The sequence below is a fragment of the Podarcis bocagei genome (assembly GCF_964188305.1).
Source record: "Podarcis bocagei genome assembly, chromosome: 4".
In the NCBI taxonomy this organism is placed as follows: Eukaryota; Metazoa; Chordata; class Lepidosauria; order Squamata; family Lacertidae; genus Podarcis; species Podarcis bocagei.
The window spans coordinates 101,774,830-101,796,370 of NC_138128.1; the positions used below are offsets into that span (position 1 = coordinate 101,774,830).

Here is a 21,541-nt window from a genome sequence, read left to right on the forward strand (position 1 = left end):
TCCAAAGCGGGGAGGGGGGGCGGGAACAGCTGCCCCAGCCGCCCCACTTCGGAACGCTGTTCCGAAGCGGGGAGGGGGGGCGGGAACAGCTGCCCCAGCCGCCCCACTTCGGAACGCTGTTCCGAAGCGGGGAGGGGGGGCGGGAACACCTGCCCCAGCCGCCCCACTTCGGAACGCTGTTCCGAAGCGGGGCTGGGGGCGGGAACACCTTCTGAAGGCGGGCAGGGGGCGAAAGTCTTTGTCCCCCCTGCCTGCCTTCCCAGGGGCTTTTAAATCGCCCCGGACAGCGGAGAAGTCCTCCGCTGTCCGGGGCGATTTTAAAATGCCGCCCGCCAGCATTTTAAGATCGCCTGGATAGCGGAGAAGTCCTTCGCTGTCCCGGGGTTTTTTTAAAATGCTGGGGGTGGGAAGAAAAGCCCTTGTCCCCCCCCCAGCCTTCAGAAGAGGTCCGGGGACAGACTGTCCCCGGACCTGGTCTGAAGGCGGTTTCCCTAGGAACGCATTAATTGATTTTCAATGCATTCCTATGGGAAACCGTGCATCGCAAGACGAAAAACTCGCAAGACGAAGAGACTTGCGGAACGAATTAATTTCGTCTTGCGAGGCACCACTGTAGAACATTCATATTTCTTAAAAGTGTTTTTGCTTAGCACAATGTATGCCTATCCAAGGAGGGTGTTTCAAAGGTGAAAAGGCAGCATTGAAAAGTATTTCTCTCCTGATGCCACCCACTGTACTTCAGATGGCAGGAGAACCCAGAGAAATGCTTCGGGTGGCAATTTCAGTAGACTAGCAGAGTGCTATGAGAAAAGACAGGTATTTGGGTCTTTAGCCATGTAGGGCAAGAATGAGGAATCTGAGGTCATTGTGATGTTGTTGGGACTACAACTCCCATCTTCCGAGCACAATTCAAAGTGTTGGTGCTGACCTTTAAAGCCCTAAACGGCCTCGGTCCAGTATACCTGAAGGAGCGTCTCCACCCCCATCATTCTGCCCGGACGCTGAGGTCCAGCGCCAAGGGCCTTCTGGCGGTTCCCTCATTGCGAGAAGCAAAGCTACAGGGAACCAGGCAGAGGGCCTTCTCGGTAGTGGCGCCCGCCCTGTGGAACGCCCTTCCAGCAGATGTCAAAGCGATAAACAACTACCTGACATTCAGGAGACATCTTAAGGCAGCCCTGTTCAGGGAAGTTTTTAACGTGTGATATTTTATTGTATTTTTGGTTTTTATGGAAGCCGCCCAGAGTGGCTGGGGAGGCCCAGCCAGATGGGCGGGGTATAAATAATAAATTATTATTATTATTATTATCCCTGGCCACTGGCAATGCTGGTTGACGTTGGCGGGATTGTGGACCTAAGCAGTGCAGCTCCACTACCCCACTCCAACACACCACCTAAGCTTAGGGGTTTTAGATTGATGTCAGAAGCAGCAGCTTCTTGTCTGTGCAAAAACCCACACACAAAGGAGCAGGAGTTGATCAGAGTGTGCAACAGGAGTATAAAAATAACACGTAAAGTTGGAGGGGAGAAAAAGAAGGAAATAGATGTTGTTCAAGCATGTGGAAAGGAAGTGAAAGAGCGGGAAGGAAGTTGGTGAAGCAGACAGAAGGACTGTGAGAGAAGAAAAGGAGCAGTGCCTGAAGTTGCTGACCAACACACCCAATCCTCCACCTCCCAGCCCAATCTCATGCCAAGCTAGGATACTTTCTTCCTTTTCTGAGCGCACGCATTAACAGAAATTAAAGAGAGAAATAAAAGGTGACATTTTTAAGACAACGTAACAACAATCCTAATACCTGTACGATAAGGAAGGGATAAGAGGGGGAATTGGTTATAACAAAGTTTTAAACATAAAATGAGAAGGGATGAAAACTGCTAGTTTTTTGGGAGCAGCAATACAGTTCACTTTATGTGTTAAAGAAGGGAAGACATGACAAGAGATGAGTAAAATACCTTTGAGAGGTATGTGGGGAAGAATATATCATGAAAGGCCTTCTCCACCTAGTATTTCTGAATCAGCAAATTCTGTTTGAAATGTGGAGGCTGAGAAATGATGTACTGTACTTAACTTGAGAAAAACTGGACTATAAAACTAACTGCTACAACAAATTCACTAAGAATGTAGCTATTTCCAAAGAAGGATTAGTAGAAAGTGACCAGTGGCCAGTAATTGCCAGTTGATTATGTGAAACCCCATTTCCATCGTCTGTCATTTGTGACTGGCTCTGCCTCTGCACCATCATTTTGCAATTGGCAGGCCTCAATCACTTCCAGTCCTCTCAATGGGCCCTGGAGGTAGAAAGTTTGAGGGCCTCTGTTTTAAAGGTTAAGGCTAGCACTTGAAATTGAGCTCAGAAACTGTCCAGAAGTCAATGCTTTAACATAGGTGATCCCAGGTTAAGTTAGCAGTGTAGCAACACTGATCTGGACTAGTTTCTGTTTCTGAACTGTCTTCTATGACAGCCTCATTTAAAGCACATTGCATAAATCCAACCTGAAAATGACCTGTGCATGGAAGGAGTCAAAGTGGATCACAGTTCTTCATTGCTCTCAGCAGTGCTATTTTTCTAGAGCAAGAGGTACTCACTATGAACGCTTCCCTTGTTCTCTTATAATGGCAATGGAGCCCATGTGGGGTGAGAATTACCACACGAGGGAAAGAACAATGATTACAGACTGAGTACAGTGGTACGTGTTGCGTAACCTTCAGGTTCCGGAATCTTTGGATTATGGCCGCGACGAATCCAGAAGTGGGTTTGCCGCTTCGCGCATGCGCAGAAGTGTTCTGCGGCGCCGCATGTGTGTACAGAAGCAGTTCTCCGGTTACAAATTTTTTGGGATACGGACGGGCCTCCAGAATGGATCCCATTCGTAACTGGAGGTACCACTGTACTTCACTTGAAACTTTATAACTTACTTAATATATAAACACGAATTGAAAACATACAATTGTAGCTGCTGTCTAAAGGATTACTATCTTGAAGGGTATGTAACTGAAATTATTAAGATTTCGGAAGACAAAAAATAAAATAAAAAAGAGAAACCCATCAAAACTAGCACATGAGGATGTCACTTTAACTAAGTTGTATAATTTGATATATAAATAATTGGTTTTAATAATTGTATTTATTGGGTAAAATTGGCATTGTTATAATGAGGCTGTTATTGAAACAATATTAGAGAATCAATAAAAAAATATTTATCAAAAAGAGAGTCTTTAGAACCTGTTTCAGAAGCCAGTTTGATGAGGCAACGGATAAGCACCAAGGACACAAAACCTCTCCCTCATCTCTCCCTTCTTCTCATCATATCTTGGCTTCGACACAGAGATCCGGGCTTGCATTAATACAGATTTCCCCATTATGTCCAAATCAGAAAACCCTGGTTTAATAAACAAACCAGGATAATCAGAAAGGATGTTGATTTTTTAACTGACACTAAACCAGAATTCCACAGTTCAGATGTAACTGTAAACTGTGCACCAATGTAAGTAAGGATCCCTGTGCTGAAGTAGTTTTGTGGTGGTTAGTGACAGAGACAGGCAAGAAAAGTAGCACGGAGCCACCACACTCATCCTGTTTCAAAAAACATGGTGTACCAGGGGTAGGCAACCTAGCGGCCCACAGGGGTCGTTTAACCGGTGCACTGTGCTAAACCGACGCAGCGCAGTGCCAGGACTCACCTCTGTGGCATCAGAAATTGTGTCTGCGCATGCGCAGACACCGAAAATCGTGTCTGCACAGATGCTGGAAATTGCGGGCGTGTGCGCTCATGCACACGCACGATCTGGCCCATGGAGGGATCTCCGCTGGAGTGAACCAGCCCAGGCAAGGTAAATCTTGCCAACCCCTGGTTTAAGAAGTGGGAAAATCTCTTAACATGACCAGTATATTGTGGTTTGTTTGAAAGCAGCCCAGATATCAAACCAAGATTATTTTTCTCAGAACAACGCTACATGCAATAGATTCTGGGAAATAAAAATGGAAGCTGGGTCACCAAGAAGCAAGCTGTGCTGTTGCTGCAGAAGAAGTGCTGCAGCTGACAGTGAAAGCTGTATCAAATAACTCTGAAACTTGCCCTGTTTGCATGGCACTATTTTATGTCAGTCATTGATTTTAGGTTTTGCTACAATTCTAACCTTTACAGTTGACCAATTTGACTTGCATTGTGCTCAATTTTTTATGATACTAATTAATTTTATGAAACGACATATGTCAAAAAGTAGAGAAAAAATCACGGAGAAATATTGTACTTGGACGTTTTCCAACCCATATCACTAGAGAAGTGTGGCAAGAGGGGAAAGGAGTTAAAAAGAAAGGATAAGGAAGATTGTTCCCAAAGGTGTTGAGAGCTATAGTGTTTGAAAAAGGATGTTCCACTCTGTGATTTTTTCCTGATTCTCATTTTTTAAAGCCATTACAACTGGTAGTGGCCCATCTTTACATCTTCTGGCAGCAATTCCATGTCTCTGTACACAGAGTTACACATACTCAAGACAAATTGTACTGCTGTGGCAGTAAAACACATCCACGTTGAATAAAAATAATTATTAGAATGGTGTTATTGGTGGAGTGGAGGGGACAGAAGAGAAGTGTTTTCGAAATAACCCTGATCCTGAAAGGAACTAGATACTGAGGGAAATTTCTTTTAAAAACTTTGCTTTACAATTTTAAGTTTTATGGAACTTATATTCATAAAAATGGAGCTTCTGTTCAAAAAAAATCTAAACACACAGCATGCACAAGGTTCAAGCATCTACACAATTCTAAACAACGGAAGTCTAAAGTTCCAAACGAACTCATTCACTCTAAAAGATCTTAATCAGGCACTCTTCTTTCTGCACGCGCACCTTCTGAGGTGAAGTGGATGGTGACACAATATAGGGTCTTTCTGGTGGTGGCATGAAGATCATGGAGCACTCAGCTGGCACTTAAGTTGCTAACTTTTAAGCACCAGGTAAAACAATCCTATTCTCTGAAGCTTTTAATAAACTGCTGCATTTTGCTACCTTGGCTGTTCTTTCACAGACATTTCTACTTTTATTGCTGTTTCTGATTTTGCTGTTCTACTGATTTTGATTTTTAAGCTGATTGCTTTTAAATTTTGCCATTAGTTATCTCAGAACCTTTTAGTAAATAAAGTGAAATTGCAGTTCTACTTTAAATCACTGAATAGCAGTGACAGCTTGCACAGCAGACTTCTACTTGAGCAATGGAACATCCTCCCCAAGTTCCCTGTGAATTCTCATAAGCTGCAGCAGATTTTGGGGTACACAGTGGGAGGAGAGGTTAAAGAAGTCCCATTACACAAGTGGAACTCTGTTCACACAGCACCAGATACAAACAAGTGTTCATACAGGATAAAAAGAAGGGGAGCTCTCTCAATCTGTCAACTCAATATTTGAAATCTTCAATTCCTGATATTTTATGAGACATCTTTTGTTCTTTATTTTGTGCTTTTTTAAAATGGTAGAAGAAAGAAATAAAACTGGAGTTAAATGAGCATCCTCTGGCCCCTAGCTGGAAATCAAAACATTGCGTAAATACAATCAAAGCCATTCCATTTTTATTTTTAAAAATGTTTGTTACAGTACCATAGCCTAACTATTTTTCCTTCATGCATTTTGGACTCCAGTTCCCATCATCCTTGACCACTGGCCACACTGAGGGGCAGATGGAAGTTGAGAGTGTACTACACAGAGAGTAATTTGTGCGAAATACATTTTAATGTCTTGTATCCCTGCTCCAGCATCCTAGCTGCGCTGCTCATAGAAATAATGCCACACCTGCAAGCTCCTTTAATATTCGATAGTCTCTCGATGCGTGATCTGCATGAGCAGCACTTTTAAGAGGGGAGAAAAGGTGAAACCCACAAACTCTCCAGGGTCTGGTCATGATTTCTAGCTGTGAAACTTACAGTATTTGGGTATTTCATTCAACTCCCCACTTATGCTTACAAGTAACAGCTCAAGAAGCCGCTACCTCAAGGAGACAGCAAAAGGTCTGGAATAAAAATGACCTAATTACTATAAATTTGCTGTGGGGCTTTGGGAGCAGTGTTAGAAACTCAGATATAGAAGCTAGGTGACAAATGGCACCTTAAACTGGGGTTGCAGTTGCCAAAACAGAATGTTTAGTTGTCATTTTGGGGCAAGACGGATCTAGAATCTTATTTTTCAAATTATGGACTGATTGTGATCGATTATCAGTTAAACATCTGGCTAGGTCAGATGACAAGCTTGAGCTAGGTTAAGAACTTTGAGACCTTAACCTAAAAAAGTTACTTGATTAAGGGACAGTCCACATATATACAAGCCGATTCCTAAATCTTTTTCTTAATGGTCCATTCATAACATAAGAGTATTATTCACAACTGTGAGCAGGTCAGTGGGATGGGGTAAGTGAAGACAAGTGAAAACCATTAACTATAACCTTTTCACTGCTCCTGCTCAGGCTGCACAGAAGCAGCATTTTGGTTCCTGAAATTCACTGATTGTGCAGATAAAATATAACTGATAGAATTTTACAGGATGTGGTATTAGTGTGTGAAAACAGTCCAGATCCAATGATCCCCAGGCATGCACCTCCAGGTGGAGATGTCAGGCCCCATCCTGGCACCCAGGCATCTCCACTTGGTCGCAAGTAACTTATAGCCAGGTGCAAAATGCACCTGGAGCCTATAGAATTTTGAACACTATTTAGGGGCATAATGGAAATTCCTTTTCAACATACCATCATAGGAAACTTGGAGCATTAATATTTTTAAAATAGTATCCAGTGTGAATGTGACACCTATATAGCACCACTCATGGGACAGGTAGGATTTTACATATATTCAGCGGCAACTCAGGCTTTATTACTGGATAATGCAACAGCACTCACAGGCTCAGGAATAAGGTGGTTACAAAAATCTCAGTGAATTCCCAAATTAACAACTGATAGAAAGAATCCTACCCCTGGGAGCAATATCCTTATACGCCTTTTATGTTCATATATATTACCCTGGCAGGTTTATAGCTGACCTTGTGTTTGTTTACATGCAAATTAATACCACTTAGTTCAATGAGACTTCCTTCCAAGTAATTATGCAAGGAATAACTAAGTTTGTGGACACCTTGAGAATTAACAGAATAAGCATTCATGGACTAGAGCCAACTTCATCCGATCGTTTGTAATGCACAAAGTCTTGTGCCACAAAATACATGCTAATCTCCAAAGTACCACAAGGCTATGGTGACTAACACAACTACCCACTCTGGAATTAACGTAAAGGAGTACAGAAAGCCCTAATGAACTCTGGAACTCACTAAAAAGGAAGCATACCTAGGATTGAGCTGTCAGTTTGTCTAGTAAAGAGCATTCCCACGTCTGGTATGTTTCCCTAGGTGCCTTACATCAGGGAATATATTTTCCAAAGGAAAAAAAGACTGTCTAAAAACTGTTTTTAGCCAAGCTGGCAAATATAGTCCCAACAGATTGCATATTTAATGGCAAATTAATTACTGTTGCTTTTGAAAGCAATTTCCTAGCTTGATTTTCATTGAAGTCAAAACTAGCAGCCCTAGCAGTACAGCAGAAAAAGGATGCAGCAATCCAGCATGAATATTTTATTATATTCCTAACACTCAGGGTGACCCCCTTCTATGATTCTGATTCTCTTATTATTAATCCAAGATACGATCATCCGAATGCAGTCAATATACCTAGTTTTGATTGTAAGGTAAGCATATTAAATCCATATTTGATTATAAAGTAAGCATCTTTAGAAACGTTTTTTCTACAATACATGAGGAAGTCTGTAGAAATTCTCATAAATATGGAAGTATAGCATAACATTTGGAGAAAAGAATAATTTGTGGCAAAATCCTGCTAATTTTTGTACTCTCAGTCAGGTTATTGATTATGGACAACACAGCAGAACTAGACTAAACTTTATGCATTAAAAAGTTAACTTAAACAATCATTTTTCCTTTGAAAATCAGAGAGCCATATAAATAAACTATCCTTCCTCAAAGGAATATTTGGTATTACATGTGCATATTATTTTCCTATGAAGATGCAATATGGTAAACAAATGCATAAAGCTTGAAGTTCAAGAATATACTTGCACATGGGTTTTTTGTTGTTTTTATCAAATGCCTTTCTAGGTCTCCCCTCCAATCCAGTTCAACTCCCCAAAATGTTCATCAAAGCAAGCAAATGCAGAGGAATTGTAAAAAATTGAGGCAGGATTCCTTTTCACACACAAATACAAGAAGCATTCTTCTACTTCCACTGCACCAAAAAGAATAGTAGTGAGATGCCTGTGAACAAGTATTTCTTCTAAACAGTATGTGAAACAGCTTCAGCAAATCAGCTGTAGAGTATCTGAAGCTTCTGCTCACCACAGTACAGGAAGTGGGAGATGAGGGAAGAGACAAAAAAGAAATAAAATACTGAATAAACTGACCAATATATCCTATTTTTATTTTATTTTCAGATACAAAAATATAAAAATCTATTCCAGTCTTGGTCTCTGAAATGGAAATTAACATTTCCTGAAATATGGGGAGCCTTTTCATTTTGCCCAAAATGAACTCATACTAATTCATATGGCTGAAAATACTTTTAAGATATGCAGACTTCACAGATGCAATTAAAAAAACTGTTCTTTGCAGGAGACCTGAACATTTCATACCTTTTGCATAAAGGGATATTAATTGCATATTATTTCTGAGTATGCATGGTCATGATCAAGCTGTAAATTTCACTTGCTTTATTCATCAGAACTTATGTCCGAAAACAGGTGTGCTCAGGAGTCACTCAACTTTTCCAAACTGATTGCTGGCTAAATATTATCTCACACACAATTACAAGGAAGCAAACTCCATTAAACTTGGTGGATCAGACCACACAGTTGCTATCTAAAATGTGTTATTTGCCAGCGGTGCAATCCTATATGTCTACACAGAAGTAAGCTCCATTAAGTTCAATAGGCGTCTCTCAGGTAATTGTGTACAGGATTGCCTTATTAATTACAGCTTCCAGCCTGATCTTAACTATGTTGACTGCTGTAAGTTCCACTCATTTCAACGTGGCTTACTCCCAAGTAACTATTTAGCTAGGATCGGAGACCTTGCTAAGGGAAAATCAACACTCCCAAACCAAGACTATCCAGTCCGCGATTCTAAACAGGATTCATTGTAAAGAAGTCCCACCACTATCAATCAATAGCACCAGCAGACAGATGGCCACACATTTCTTGGAAATTAATTGAAACAATTTTCCGAAGATCTAATTCCCCCAAAACCACAAAATCTAATAAAGGCTGGTATGCTGTTCTTTTTTAAAAGACAGACTTAAAAGCAATCCTCCATGAAACTGAAGGAGAGAGAACTGTCTCCCGTGTGTTTGTGTGCACTGGCAAGCTCTCCCCTTTGCAAATCCCTCCATGTTCCAGGATTTGGGCAAGGAGGAAGGAAGGAGCGAGCGAGCTGCGCCCCTTCCCGGGGCCTCGTCTCCAGCCAGCCAGGCCTTGCCCTCCCCCCGAGATGCGCGCCGTACACACAAACACACGACACGCGGACGTGCCGGGGACCTTCCTTTCCCCGAAGCTCCTGGGCCGCGTCTGGGCCTCCGCCTCACCTCTCGCCAGGGAGCACAAGCCGCAGACCAGGAGGCTCCTCAGGACGGCGCCCATCTTCTCTCCTCGGGCTCTCACCGGCGGCAGCGGGGAGGCGGCGGCGGCGGCGGCGGCGGCGGGGGGAGCAGCGGCGGGGGCGGAGAGCGGGGGCAGCAGCACCTCGGCCGCCCTCTCATACTTTCGGGGTGCGGGGGGGGCGGGCAGGAAGCGAGGGAGCCGCACAAAAGGAACCGCCGCCCCCAACCTGGTCCTCTTTGTTTCTCTTAAAGGGCCGCTTGGCCCTCGGCTCCCGGCCAGGAGGGGGAGAGCGGCGGCGGGGGGAAGCCCTCGTCCTCCATGCCCTCGGGCCGCGCTCCTTCCTCCTCCTCCTCCTCCTCCTCCTCCTCCTCGGGAAGCCGAGAGAAAGGAGAGGCGCAGCAGCACAGCCCCTTCTCGGCCGCCGCCGCCGCCTCCTGGCTCCCCGGTGCAAAGCCAGGGAAGATCCCTCCTCCTCCTCCGCCTCACATCTGGGCCCGCGAAGAGCCCCCCTGCCCGGCGCTCCTGCCCCCCTTCTCTGGGAAGAGACGCCCCGAAGGCCGCCCCGCGAAGCTGCCCCGGGAAAGGGGGCGACGCGGCAGCCGCATTCCTCAGGGACTCCTTCGCCGCCTCGCTCGCTCGCTCGCTCGCTCTCGCCGCGAAGCAGGGAATCCGGTCCTGGGCTGCAGAATCTCGCGCTCTGGACCGGAGGAATGTCGGAACTACTTTCGGGGACGCGGGCTGCGCGGCGAGAGCGGCACAAAGAGCGAAGGAGGAGGAGGAGGAGGAGGCGGCGGCTTCCCTCTCCCTCTCCCTCTCTCTCTCCCTCTCCCTCTCTCGGCTGCGCTTTTATTTCCTCGGTGAAGGTTCTGCGCGCGAGCGAAGGCGAGGCTCCAACCTGGCCAGCCACGCAGGCGGCTTCCATAACTGGACGGGAAAAGGACGCGCCGAGGGGGGCCCAACACTGGGGGGGGGCTCGTGAGTGCATGACGTCACACACGCCCCCCCCGCCGGGCAAGACCTCCCTGCGAGGGGCGCCCGAGCGCCTGCCCCCCCCCGCCCCTCTCGAAATGTGGAGGGGGCTGGAGCCGCTCACCTGGCGGGGTTGCTTTCAAGGAGATACCTACAAATTCCCGTGCAGTTCGGAAGTACTGCGCAGGTAACCCTAACGGGAGAACCAGCCTTGGCATCAGCTTTACCTGAACTCAAGGCTGCTCTGCTCTCAGGCTTAAACCACGACCAGCACCTCCCTCCTTCAGACATTAAGACAATAATATTGGCTTATCTTTAAGAGGATCCGTGTAAGGATTACTGCATATATGCATATGAATCTTTAACAGTACTGAAAATGCTATATAAATGGTAAACATGCAATCTACAGAATTTCCCTGTTCTGTACAGCTGTCCTCTTTTGGGTTTTAATGGATGGGATAAGATATATTAATTGCAACTTATCCCTCCAGGTTCCAAGGCGTGGGTTGCACACAGTTTTAAAATCCCATCCTTGGGAGCAAAATTAAAAGCATAGGAATTAGGCTGTAAAACCTTGTTTTGAGCAAGTCTAGCTATGAAATAAGCTAGCTCTCCCTTTCTTACTTAACAAAGAATCAAGCAACAACTTGATAAATAAATTAAAAAATATATAATTTACTTGCTTATAATTGTGCATTGGTTCACAGCAGCAGCAGTAAAAACTATGCAGGCAAAATACTTACACTTTACAGTATCAGATAGGTAGCCATCTTGGTCTGCCATAGTCAAAATAAAAAAATTCCTTCCAGTAGCACCTTAAAGACCAAATAAGTTAGTTCTTGGTATGAGCTTTCGTGTGCGTGCACACTTCTTCAGATACACATGCACACGAAAGCTCATACCAAGAACTAACTTAGTTGGTCTTTAAGGTGCTACTGGAAGGAATTTTTTTATTTTGACTTTACAGTATATCACACTATAACCAGCTTCAGGCATGTGTTTAAAGCTGGAGCAAGTAGAGGCATGTCTGCACCCAATGCTGGTCAAAGGAAAAGAGAGGAGAGGAATAGGGTGGTACCTCGGGTTAAGAACGGTCTGGTTTAAGAATGATTTGGTTTACAAACTCCACAAAACCGGAAATAGTGTATTGGTTTGAGTATTATGGCAACTCTGTGGGCCTTACCTGAGCCAAGTGCAACCCATTGCTGACTGAAGAGGGGGTCGCTAAGGAGTTTGCTTCCTTTGAGTTGTGTACTTCTTGTAGGAAGGCAATGTATGGTTTCATGGCGTTTACATATGAGGTGATGCATTTTCTTTTGATAGGGTTTCCCAACCCCCACATTTAATGTGCTTTTAAGCTAGCCATCTTGCTTATCTACTTTATAGGATGATTCCCTGCCAACTCGTCTGGGTTGCCCTGTGGACAAACGGTCGGCTCCCTCGGCCAGTAAAGTGAGGTGAGCGCCGCAATCCCAGAGTCATCCGTGACTAACTGTCAGGAGTCCTTGACCTTGACCTTTAAAGGACCACCGCGGGGGGCATTACTATTGAAAGTGGGTGGGGAGGTTTATGTAGGTAGGTATGTGATTTATTATTATTATTATTATTATTATTATTATTATTATTATTATTATTATTATTTGGGGGAGAAAAGAAAAGAGAGGAGAGGGGGGATGGAGGGGGGAATTTAATAATAATAATAATTATTATTATTATTATTTATATCCCACCCTCCCCAGCCAAGGCTGGGCTTAGGGCAGCTAACAAGCAATAATAAAAACAAGTTGAATGAATACAACTTAAAAACAAGATTAAAATACAACAAATACAAAAAAATACAAATATTAAAATGCAGCCTCATCACAGGAGGAGAAAGGAAAAAGAAAGGGGGAGTGAATCAGATTGGCTCCAAGCCAATGACCAGGCGGAACAACTCTGTCTTACAGGCCCTGCGGAAAGAAATCAGATCCCGCAGGGCCCTGGTCTCATGAGGCAGAGCGTTCCACCAGGCCGGAGCCAGTGTTGAAAAGGCCCTGGCTCTGGTTGAAGCCAATCTAACTTCCTTAGGGCCTGGGACTACTAGGGCGTTGTTATTTATGGACCTTGAGGCTCTCCATGGGGCATCCCGGGAGAGGCGGTCCCATAGGTACGAGGGTCCTAGGCCGTGAAGGGCTTGAAAGGTCAAAACCAGCACCTTAAATCTGACCTTGTACTCCACTGGGAGCCAGTGCAGCTGGAAAAGCACTGGGTGAATATGGTCCCATGGCAGAGACTCCATGAAGAGCCTCGCTGCTTCATTCTGCACCCGCTGGAGCTTCTGGGAACACCTTTAAGGGTGGCACCGTGTAGAATAAATTATAGTAGTCAAGCCTGGAGGTGACAGTCGCATGGATCGCTGTGGCCAGGTCGGGGTGGGAAAGGTAAGGGACCAACTGCTTGATGCGGCGAAGGTGGAAAAATGTCGCCTTGGCTGTTGCTGTAACCTGCGCCTCCATGGAAAGGGAGGCGTCAAGGATTACACCCAAACTCTAAACGGAAGGCAATGGCACTAATTGGGCCCCCGCAAGAGACGGGAGTTGGTCCCTCATCCCCATGCCATCCCGACCCAGCCATAGGACCTTTGTCTTCGAAGGATTTAGTTTCAATCGGCTCCCACGAAACCATCCAGCCACAGCTTCCAAGCATCTGATCAGTGTGTCCGGGGCCGAGTCCGTGTGGCCAACCATCAGCAGATAGAGCTGAGTGTCATCAGCATATTGGTGACAGCCCAGCCCATAGCTCCAGACAATCTGGACAAGGGGGCACATAAAGATGTTAAAAAGCATCGGGGAGAGGATTGCGCCCTGCGGCACTCCACACACCAAGGTGTGGCGCGACAACATCTCCCTCCCTAGTGCCACCCTCTGTCCCCAACCAGAGATAAAAGAGCACAGCCATTTACGGGCTATGCCGTGTATCCCCATGTTGGTGAGGCGGTGGTCCAGAAGATCATGATCAACCATGTCAAAGGCTGCTGACAAATCTAAAAGGATCAGTAGTCCTGACCCGCCTCGATCCAGTTGTCTACGGAGATCATCTGTTAGGGCAACCAGAGCCGTGCCGGTCCCGAAACCAGGATGGAACCCGGACTGAAATGGATCTAAAGCCGATGTTTCCTCCAGAAACCTACCAAGTTGTTCAGCTACCGCTCTCTCAATTGCCTTACCCAGATATGGAAGATTTGAAACTGGGCGGTAATTTAAGAGAAGAAAGAGGGAGAGAACCAAAAAACAAAAGGTAACACTCCCCCCCCAAAGGAAGAAGTATATTTATATCAAATGATAAAAGTAAGAAATAAAAAATATATTTAAAAACCCCTATGAGAGGAAAAGATAATATAATTTTTTTTGTGTGTGTATTCTCTTTAAAGAGAAAAAGTAAGTGGGGAGGAAAAAGAGAGGAAGGGAAAATAACAAAAATGTGGAATGAAAAGCTTTTTTGTTTGTTTTTTAAGAAAAGATTATGATAGTTGTCAGGGATCTGCTTGCAGGGGAGGGGGGAGAGACAGAAACGTACAGAGAGCCTCCTCCTCCGTTGAGCAGCTGCACTTCGTCAGAGTCTGAGAAGGGGGAGCTTTCAGGAGACACGGAAGACAAGAGAAAGGGGAGCCAAAACACTGCTACCAGGGAAGGGAATGTGCAGCTTCTGTTGCATAGCTTTCCACCTAAGGAAAAGAGGCGGAGAGGGGATTTTCCCAGGTTTCTATGCTGGAGGGGAAATGGGAAGAAGGCACTTCCGGAATCTGCTAGCAATTAAGGTAGACATGGTTTTGAAGCTTCTACACTGTACATAAGTTTTGCACTCAATAAAATCTGAAAAGACAGGCTGGAGTCCTGGCTGTTATCCTCATGAGCAACCACTCTCCCACCTTACAGCATTCCGGAAGTCTTTGAAGGTTGCTTGCGAGGGAGAAAGACAGCTCCGTGATGGATGAGTAGGCGAGATGCCAGGTCGCAGCTCTAAGAAAGAAAAATGAAGAGCTGGAAGGGCACGTTCAGGAGCTGAGAATCTGGCTGGAGGAAAGCAGGACTCAGGACCAGGAGGACAGAACCATTCTGGTGGGGAGAAAGGTACCGTCCCTGGTTAGCAAGTTTAGTGGCAACCCCCAGGAGTATTTGGCCTTTAAGATAGTATGCCCTGGATTTGCAGAGAAGAGAATTTGGCAGCGATGCAGCAAGAGTCGCTTTTGTCGTCAATCACTTAGAAGGGGCTGCTAGAGAATGGGTGAGAGCCCTGATTGCCACCGATAATGATGCCCTCCGGGACTTGGAGAAGTTTTATGAGGCTGTGGATGCCATGTTTACTAGTGGTGTCCTGAGTGATGTTACTCAATAGCAATTACTGACTCTGAAACAAGGGGGTTTGACTGTCCGCAGTTACTGGTTGCAATTTGTGATGCTTGTGAACAAGCTGGGCTGGGACGTGAGCACTGTTGCCCATTGTGATGGCCTGGGATTCCGAGTCTGAGAGTGAACCGGAGGAATCCCAGCCGGCACAGGAGTCCCCGCCTCCAGGGCCGGCTGAACTGGGGCAAGGCCTAGATGCTGAGGAGCCTGCACCTGTGCCAGATCCTCAGGGGCAGGCACCAGGTGAAACCATTCTGGCCCCAGAGGTGCTGGAGGACTCAGTGGCTACAGGTGAGCCTCCCCCGGGGCCCAGTAACCCTTCGGCCTCTCCTGAACTGCAGAGGCTTAGGGCAGAGAGGCGAAGGGAACTGGTCTCTCCCAGGAGGAGTGCTCGCCTTAAGGCCAGGAGAGGCGGGGCTCCTGGGGGCCGGGACCGCCCCCGGCCTTAGAAGAAGATAAAGGTCAGGCAACCCGGTCCCAGGTTGCGGGAGCAACGTCGTTGTGGAGTACCTGCTTTACCCAGACCTAGATCTGCACTCCCGGTGTGCCTGTTCCTCGCCCGGCTTCCTGCTCCTGACTCTCCGGTGTTCCTGTTCCTCGCCCGGCTGCCCGCTGCTGACCCACCAGTGTTCCTGTTCCCCGCCTGGCTCCCTGCTTCTGCTCTACCAGTGTTCCTGTTACCCGCCTGGCTTCCTGCTGCTGCCCTACCAGCGTTCCTGCTCCCCCGCCCGGCTCCCTGTTTCGGACCTCGCGTCTCATCTAGTGATCGTCTACCCTGCTCTGGACTGAACTTCGGATACGGTAGTAGTACCTTCCCCCCCCCCCCAGGACCAGCACACCCATGCAGGCTCTCTTTAAGGCAGGATTAAATTCAGACGTGAAAGATAAGCTTGCAAGGGGTCCCAGACCCAGGAATATTGATGAACTTACTAAGTCTGCCTTGGCCATCGGTATGCGTCAGGAAGCCCGTGTGCTGGAGAGCAGAGGGGAGTGTTTCCATGGCAACCCCATTCCTGAGATGCCAGCCGGGATTTCTCAAGGTCGTGCTCAGCCAGAGCCTATGGAAATCGAAGCAGCCCACGCCCGGGAGCATTCAAAAGTTGAGGAAAAGGACCGGAAAACAACCAAGAAGTGTTTCCTTTGCCAAAGGCCAGGGCACTTTGCCAGGGTTTGTCCGCAGTGTCAAGGCTGGCAAGGGATAGTAGGGGCCATCCCACAGGAGGAGGAGGAAGGGGCCAAGTAACGGGGAAATGGGAAAGCCTGGCTGGTGGGAAACCGGGGCAACAGCCAGGCAGGAGCAACAGGGAAGAGCCCCAACCAGATCCCCCCAACGCAGGCATAGTGATCAGGGTGTTGCTGGAGCTCCTCAATGGCCACGCAATGGAGGTCCATGCGTTAATTGATTTGGGAGCAAGTGCGAACTTTTTTAGCAGGGACTTTGCTGCGCAGCACCAGCTGCACCTGCTGCTGCTTGACTTTCCCCTGCAAATTACTACGATTGATGGGAGGGAGTTACTCGGGGAGGAGTCACGCTTTAGACCCCTCCCATGAGAATGTGGATCTCCACGCACTCCGAGTCCATCATCTTTCACATGGCCACATTGGCAGGGCCACCCATTATACTGGGGATGAGTTGGTTGGTGTTGCATGACCCAGTGGTGTCGTGGCGCCAGCGGTCACTGACCTTCGGGTCGACCCACTGCCTAGAGCACTGTCTGGGAGGAGGGGAACCAAGGGAAAGGAAGGCCCAGGTGGCGACGGTATGTCTGGGGGAGAAGGGCAATATCCCTCCGTGATACGTGGACTTTGAGGAGGTTTCAGCGAGAGGGAGGCTGACACGTTACCGCCTCATCGGCCATACGATTGCCAGATCAATTTGGTTCCGGGGGCCAAGCTACCGGCAGGTAAGCTGTACTCAATGTCCGTCCAAGAAATACAGGATTTGAATTAGTTTTTCGACAAAAACTTGAGAAGAGATTTTATCAGGGAGTCTTAAGGCGGTTGGAGGGAGTCCCGTGTTCTTTGTGGACAAGAGGGGGACCAAAGAACGCCGCCTAGTAGTTGATTTCAGAATGATCAATTCATTGACGGAACCCTTCAATAGCCTTCCCCATGCCGAGAATTGACGACATTTTGGCAAGATTCCGAAGGGGAAGGATTTTCACCAAGCTGGACCTCAGAGGAGTGTACAATCTCATCAGGGTGTGAAGGGGGCCAAATGGAAAACAACCATGTTTATCCCCCTTGGAGTATTTGAATATCTCGTAATGCCTTTCGGATTACAAAGCGAAAGCCCATGTTTCCAGGCGTTCATGCACCACGTGCTGGGCCCGCTACTGTACCGTAACTGCACTTGCTTCTTGGATGACATCTTGATATTCTCAGAGAACGAAGAGCAGTACGTGAAGGATGTGCGCCAGGTGTTGGGGAAGCTAAAGGAGCATCGCTTGTGGGTGAAGCTGGAGAAATGCCAGTTCCACGCTCAGGAGGTCGAGTTCCTGGGGTACCAGCTGTCGGACCGAGGTCTGGCCACGGATCCGGAGAAGGTGAAAGCATTGTTAGACTGGAAAAGCCCCAAGACAAAGAAGGTTGTGCAGCGGTACCTGGGCTTCAGCAACTTCTACAGAAAGTTTATCAAGAACTTTGCTCATTTGACAGCGCCTATAACTGATTGCCTCAATGGGAAGAAGAAGTTTGTGGACTGAGGAGGCACAAAGGGGATTTGAGAAACTGAAGAAGGTTTTTGCATCAGAGGGGCAGTTATTGTACGTGAACCCCAACAAGCCGTTGTGAGTGGAAACTGATGCCTCAGATTGGGCCATCGGAGCGGTCCTGTTGCACAAGATGCGGGGGGAGAGAGATTGGAGGCCATGCGCCTTTTCCTCCAGGAAACTGAACAAATTGGAGCAAAACTACAGTATCTATGACAAAGAATTGCTGGCTATTTCTGCAGCTTTTAAGCAGTGGAGGCACTTCCTGATTAGCGCAAAGCATCAGATACAGGTGTGCACAGATCACAAGAACCTGGAGTACTGGTGGGTCACGCGCGTGTTGTGCCAAAGGCAAATATGCTGGGTGGATTTTTTTGCCCGCTTTAACTTTAGGGTCCAGTACGTCCCGGGAGAGCAGAACATGAAAGCGGATGCACTATTTCGCAAACTGGAGTACTGGGAGGAAGAGAGACCTCCCGTGGCCAGGCTCATGTTCCCAGAGGACAAATGGACTTGTGGAGGGGCACTGGCAGAGGAAGCTGAACTAATGCAACTGACCAGACATGATGCCTTTGCTCAGAGGAAGCTGAACAAACTTGAGGGAGTGGGAGCAGAGGGGGGCTTTGAGGAGAAAGGGGGGCTGTTGTTCTACCGGGGGGCACTGTATGTGCTGGGAGAGTCCCTAAGGGCCAAAGGTCTCAAACAGCTCCATGACAACCCTACTGCGGGGCATTTTGGGCAACACAAGACCATGCTGTTGTTTATGAGCGACTTTTGGTGGTGTGATGGCCTGGGATTCCGATTCGGAGGATGAAACAGAGGAATCCCAGCCTGCACAGGAGTCCCCGCCTCCAGGGCCGGCTGAACTGGGGCAAGGCCTAGAGGCTGAAGAGCCTGCACCTGTGGCAGTGCAGCAGGAGCTGGCCCCAGGTGAAGTCCTCCTGGCCCCAGAGGAGCCTGATGACTCAGTGGCCACAGGTGAGCCTCCTCCAGGGCCCAGTAACCCTTCGGCCTCTCCTGATCTGCAGAGGCTTAGGGCAGAGAGGCGAAGGGAACTAGTTGCCCCCAGGAGGAGTGCTCGCCTTAAGGCCAGAGTAGGCGGGGCTCCTGGGGGTCGGGACCGCCCCTGACCTTAGAAGAGGATAAAAGCCCACTCATCCCGGCCCCAGGTTGCGGGAGCAACGTCGTTGTTGGCTACGGACCTTCCTGTGATCCTGATCCCTGCTCGGCCTCCTGTTCCTGACTAACCGGTACTCCTGTTCCCTGCTCGGCTTCCTGTTCCTGACTATCCAGTACTCCTGTTCCCTGCTCGGCCTCCTGTTCCCGACCATCCGGTGTTCCTGTTACCTGCACAGCCTTCTGTTCCAGCGTTCCTGTTCCCCGCCCGTCTCTCTGCATCGGACCTCGCCCCGCTTCGTGTGGACTCTGCTACACTCACGGTACCTTACCCCCGGGACCAGCACAGTTTGCTCCCGCCTCACCCGCACTCCCCCTTCGTAGGGGTGCGTTCGGGAAGGGCCAGGGGCCATGGAGGACCAGGCGGCTGCACTGGTGACTTTGGCCCAGGAGAACCAGGCCTTGACCCACACCGTGCAGCAGCTCAGTGACGCGGTCGTGGCACTTCAGCAACGCTTAGAAGCCCTACCGGCTCCTGGTACCCAGTGGCTTTGCCTGAGAAATTTGATGGAGCCCCGGCCAGCTTTCCTATGTTCCTGGCCCAGGCCAAGTTGTATATCCAGGGGCGAGCCCGGAACTTTCCTGACGACCGCACCAAGGTGCACTTTTTGATTAGTTTGTTAAAGGACCAGGCGGCCAAGTGGGCGTTGCCGCTACTCAGGCAAGACTCCCCCTTGCTAGCAGACTATACGGGATTTTGCAATCGTTTGGAGGCCGCGTTCGGCAACCCCCAGAAAGGGAGTCAAGCCAACCGGGCGATTCGGCGTTTGAAACAGGGCAAGTCCACGGTGGCCGCATATACCACGGAGTTTCGGCTGTTGGCACAGGACTTGACCTGGAATGATTCGGCACTGCGGGACCAGTATCTCGAAGGGCTTTCGGACGAGGTACTGGACCAGTTGGCCACAATGGAACGCCCCACCACGCTAGACACTCTCATTCAACGGAGTCTACAAATAGACGACCGGTTGGAGGATCGTCGTCAGGCCCGGGGTCGCCGACACTTCCAGTTCACGGCACCAGCTTTTTCCGGCAGCCCCACGGTCACAACTGATTTAACAGAGGAACCTATGCAGCTCGGGGCAGTGCGGCCACGCCTTTCCCCCGCAGAGAAGGCGCGGCGTCGGGAGGGAAATCTCTGTCTTTACTGTGGCGGAAGTGGACACTTCGCTCGGTCTTGCCCTGAGAAACGCCAGCCGCAGGGAACCCACCAAACCCCAGTAGCTGATGGCCCTGGCTACCGGGGGTCCCAAACAGCACAGAATGGGGCCGCACCAATTGAATTACAACACCTTATGGTTCCGGTACATCTATACCCTCCAGGGGGGCCATGGATTCTTACCCATGCGCTGGTGGATTCGGGCGCAACCCGCTCTTATATGGACGCTGCTTTTGCTGCCCAGCATCGGGTGCCACTGCGGAACAAGCCAGAACCGGTGCAGGTGGAGGCAATCGACGGACGGCCCCTGCGTTCGGGTGCCGTCACTCAGGAGACCCAGCCCCTGGTCCTGTGCCTCCAGCAGCACCGTGAGATGCGAACTCTGGATATTGCCTCCATGCCCCGGTTCCCCCTGGTGCTTGGGATGGACTGGCTGGAGGCTCACAATGTGCGGATTGACTGGGTCAAACGGACTGTACACTTCCCAGACCCCAGTTCTCCGGCTGAGACTGAGATGCTAGCAGCTGCGCCCACTGAGGAGGTTGCTGCAACGCTCCCCGCTGAATACCGGGACTATCACGATGTGTTTGAGGAACGGGGGGCAGACCAGCTACCGCCGCATCGGTCCTTTGACTGTGGCATAGACCTCCAGCCCGGAGCGCCTCTACCGGTGAGTCGCTTATACTCGTTAACCGAGCCAGAGCGCGAGGCTTTACAGGACTTCTTGCGCAAGAACCTGGAGCGTGGGTTCATTAGGCCTTCTACCTCGCCCACTGCTGCGCCAGTGCTCTTTGTTAAAAAGAAATGTGGGGAGCTCCGCCTTTGCCATGATTACCGGGCCCTGAACAAAATCACCATCCCGGACCGGTACCCTTTGCCCCTTATTTCGGAGTTACTGGAGCGGGTGCAAGGGGCGCAGGTGTTCACCAAGCTAGACCTCCGGGGTGCCTACAATTTGATTCGGATCCGCGCCGGGGATGAGTGGAAGACCGCATTTGGGACCCGGTACGGACAGTTCGAATACCTGGTTATGCCCTTTGGTTTGTGCAACGCGCCTGCTGTGTTCCAACGGTACATCAACCACGTGTTCCAGGACTTGCTAGACAAGTATGTGGTGGTGTACTTGGATGACATTCTGGTTTACTCCCGTGACCCGGCGTGCCACGAAGGCCATGTCCGGACCGTGCTGCAGCGCTTGCGCGAGCATCGTCTGTATGCAAAGCTCAGCAAGTGCGAGTTTCATCAGCGGTCAGTGGACTTCCTGGGTCACCGACTCTCACCAGGTGGGGTGCAGATGGATCCTGGGAAGGTGGCAGCGGTTCGAGAATGGGCGGCACCTCGGAACCGCAAGGACCTACAGCGTTTCCTGGGGTTCGCCAACTATTACCGAACCTTCATTGCGGACTATGCTCACCGCACCACCCCGTTGACCCGACTACTGCGCCCCAAGACGCCGTTTTCCTGGGACAAGGAGGCGGAGGAGGCGTTTCAAGGGTTGAAGGCCT

The 21,541-nt window shown here is 48.8% G+C and overlaps 1 protein-coding gene across 5 annotated transcripts in view; it reads right to left on the reverse strand.

The window, feature by feature from the left end:
* LRP6 (LDL receptor related protein 6) overlaps positions 1-9,760 on the reverse strand; it is a 104,981-nt gene extending 95,221 nt beyond the window's left edge. For all 5 annotated transcript variants that reach the window (XR_014007367.1, XM_081191014.1, XM_081191013.1 and 2 more), the window contains exon 1: positions 9,621-9,760. Coding sequence is in view for 4 of the 5 variants with exons in the window: in XM_081191014.1 (XP_081047140.1) it covers positions 9,621-9,675 (55 nt within the window). In the remaining variant the exon portion in view is untranslated. The remainder of the gene's footprint in view (positions 1-9,620) is intronic.
* Positions 9,761-21,541: the final 11,781 nt, after the last annotated feature.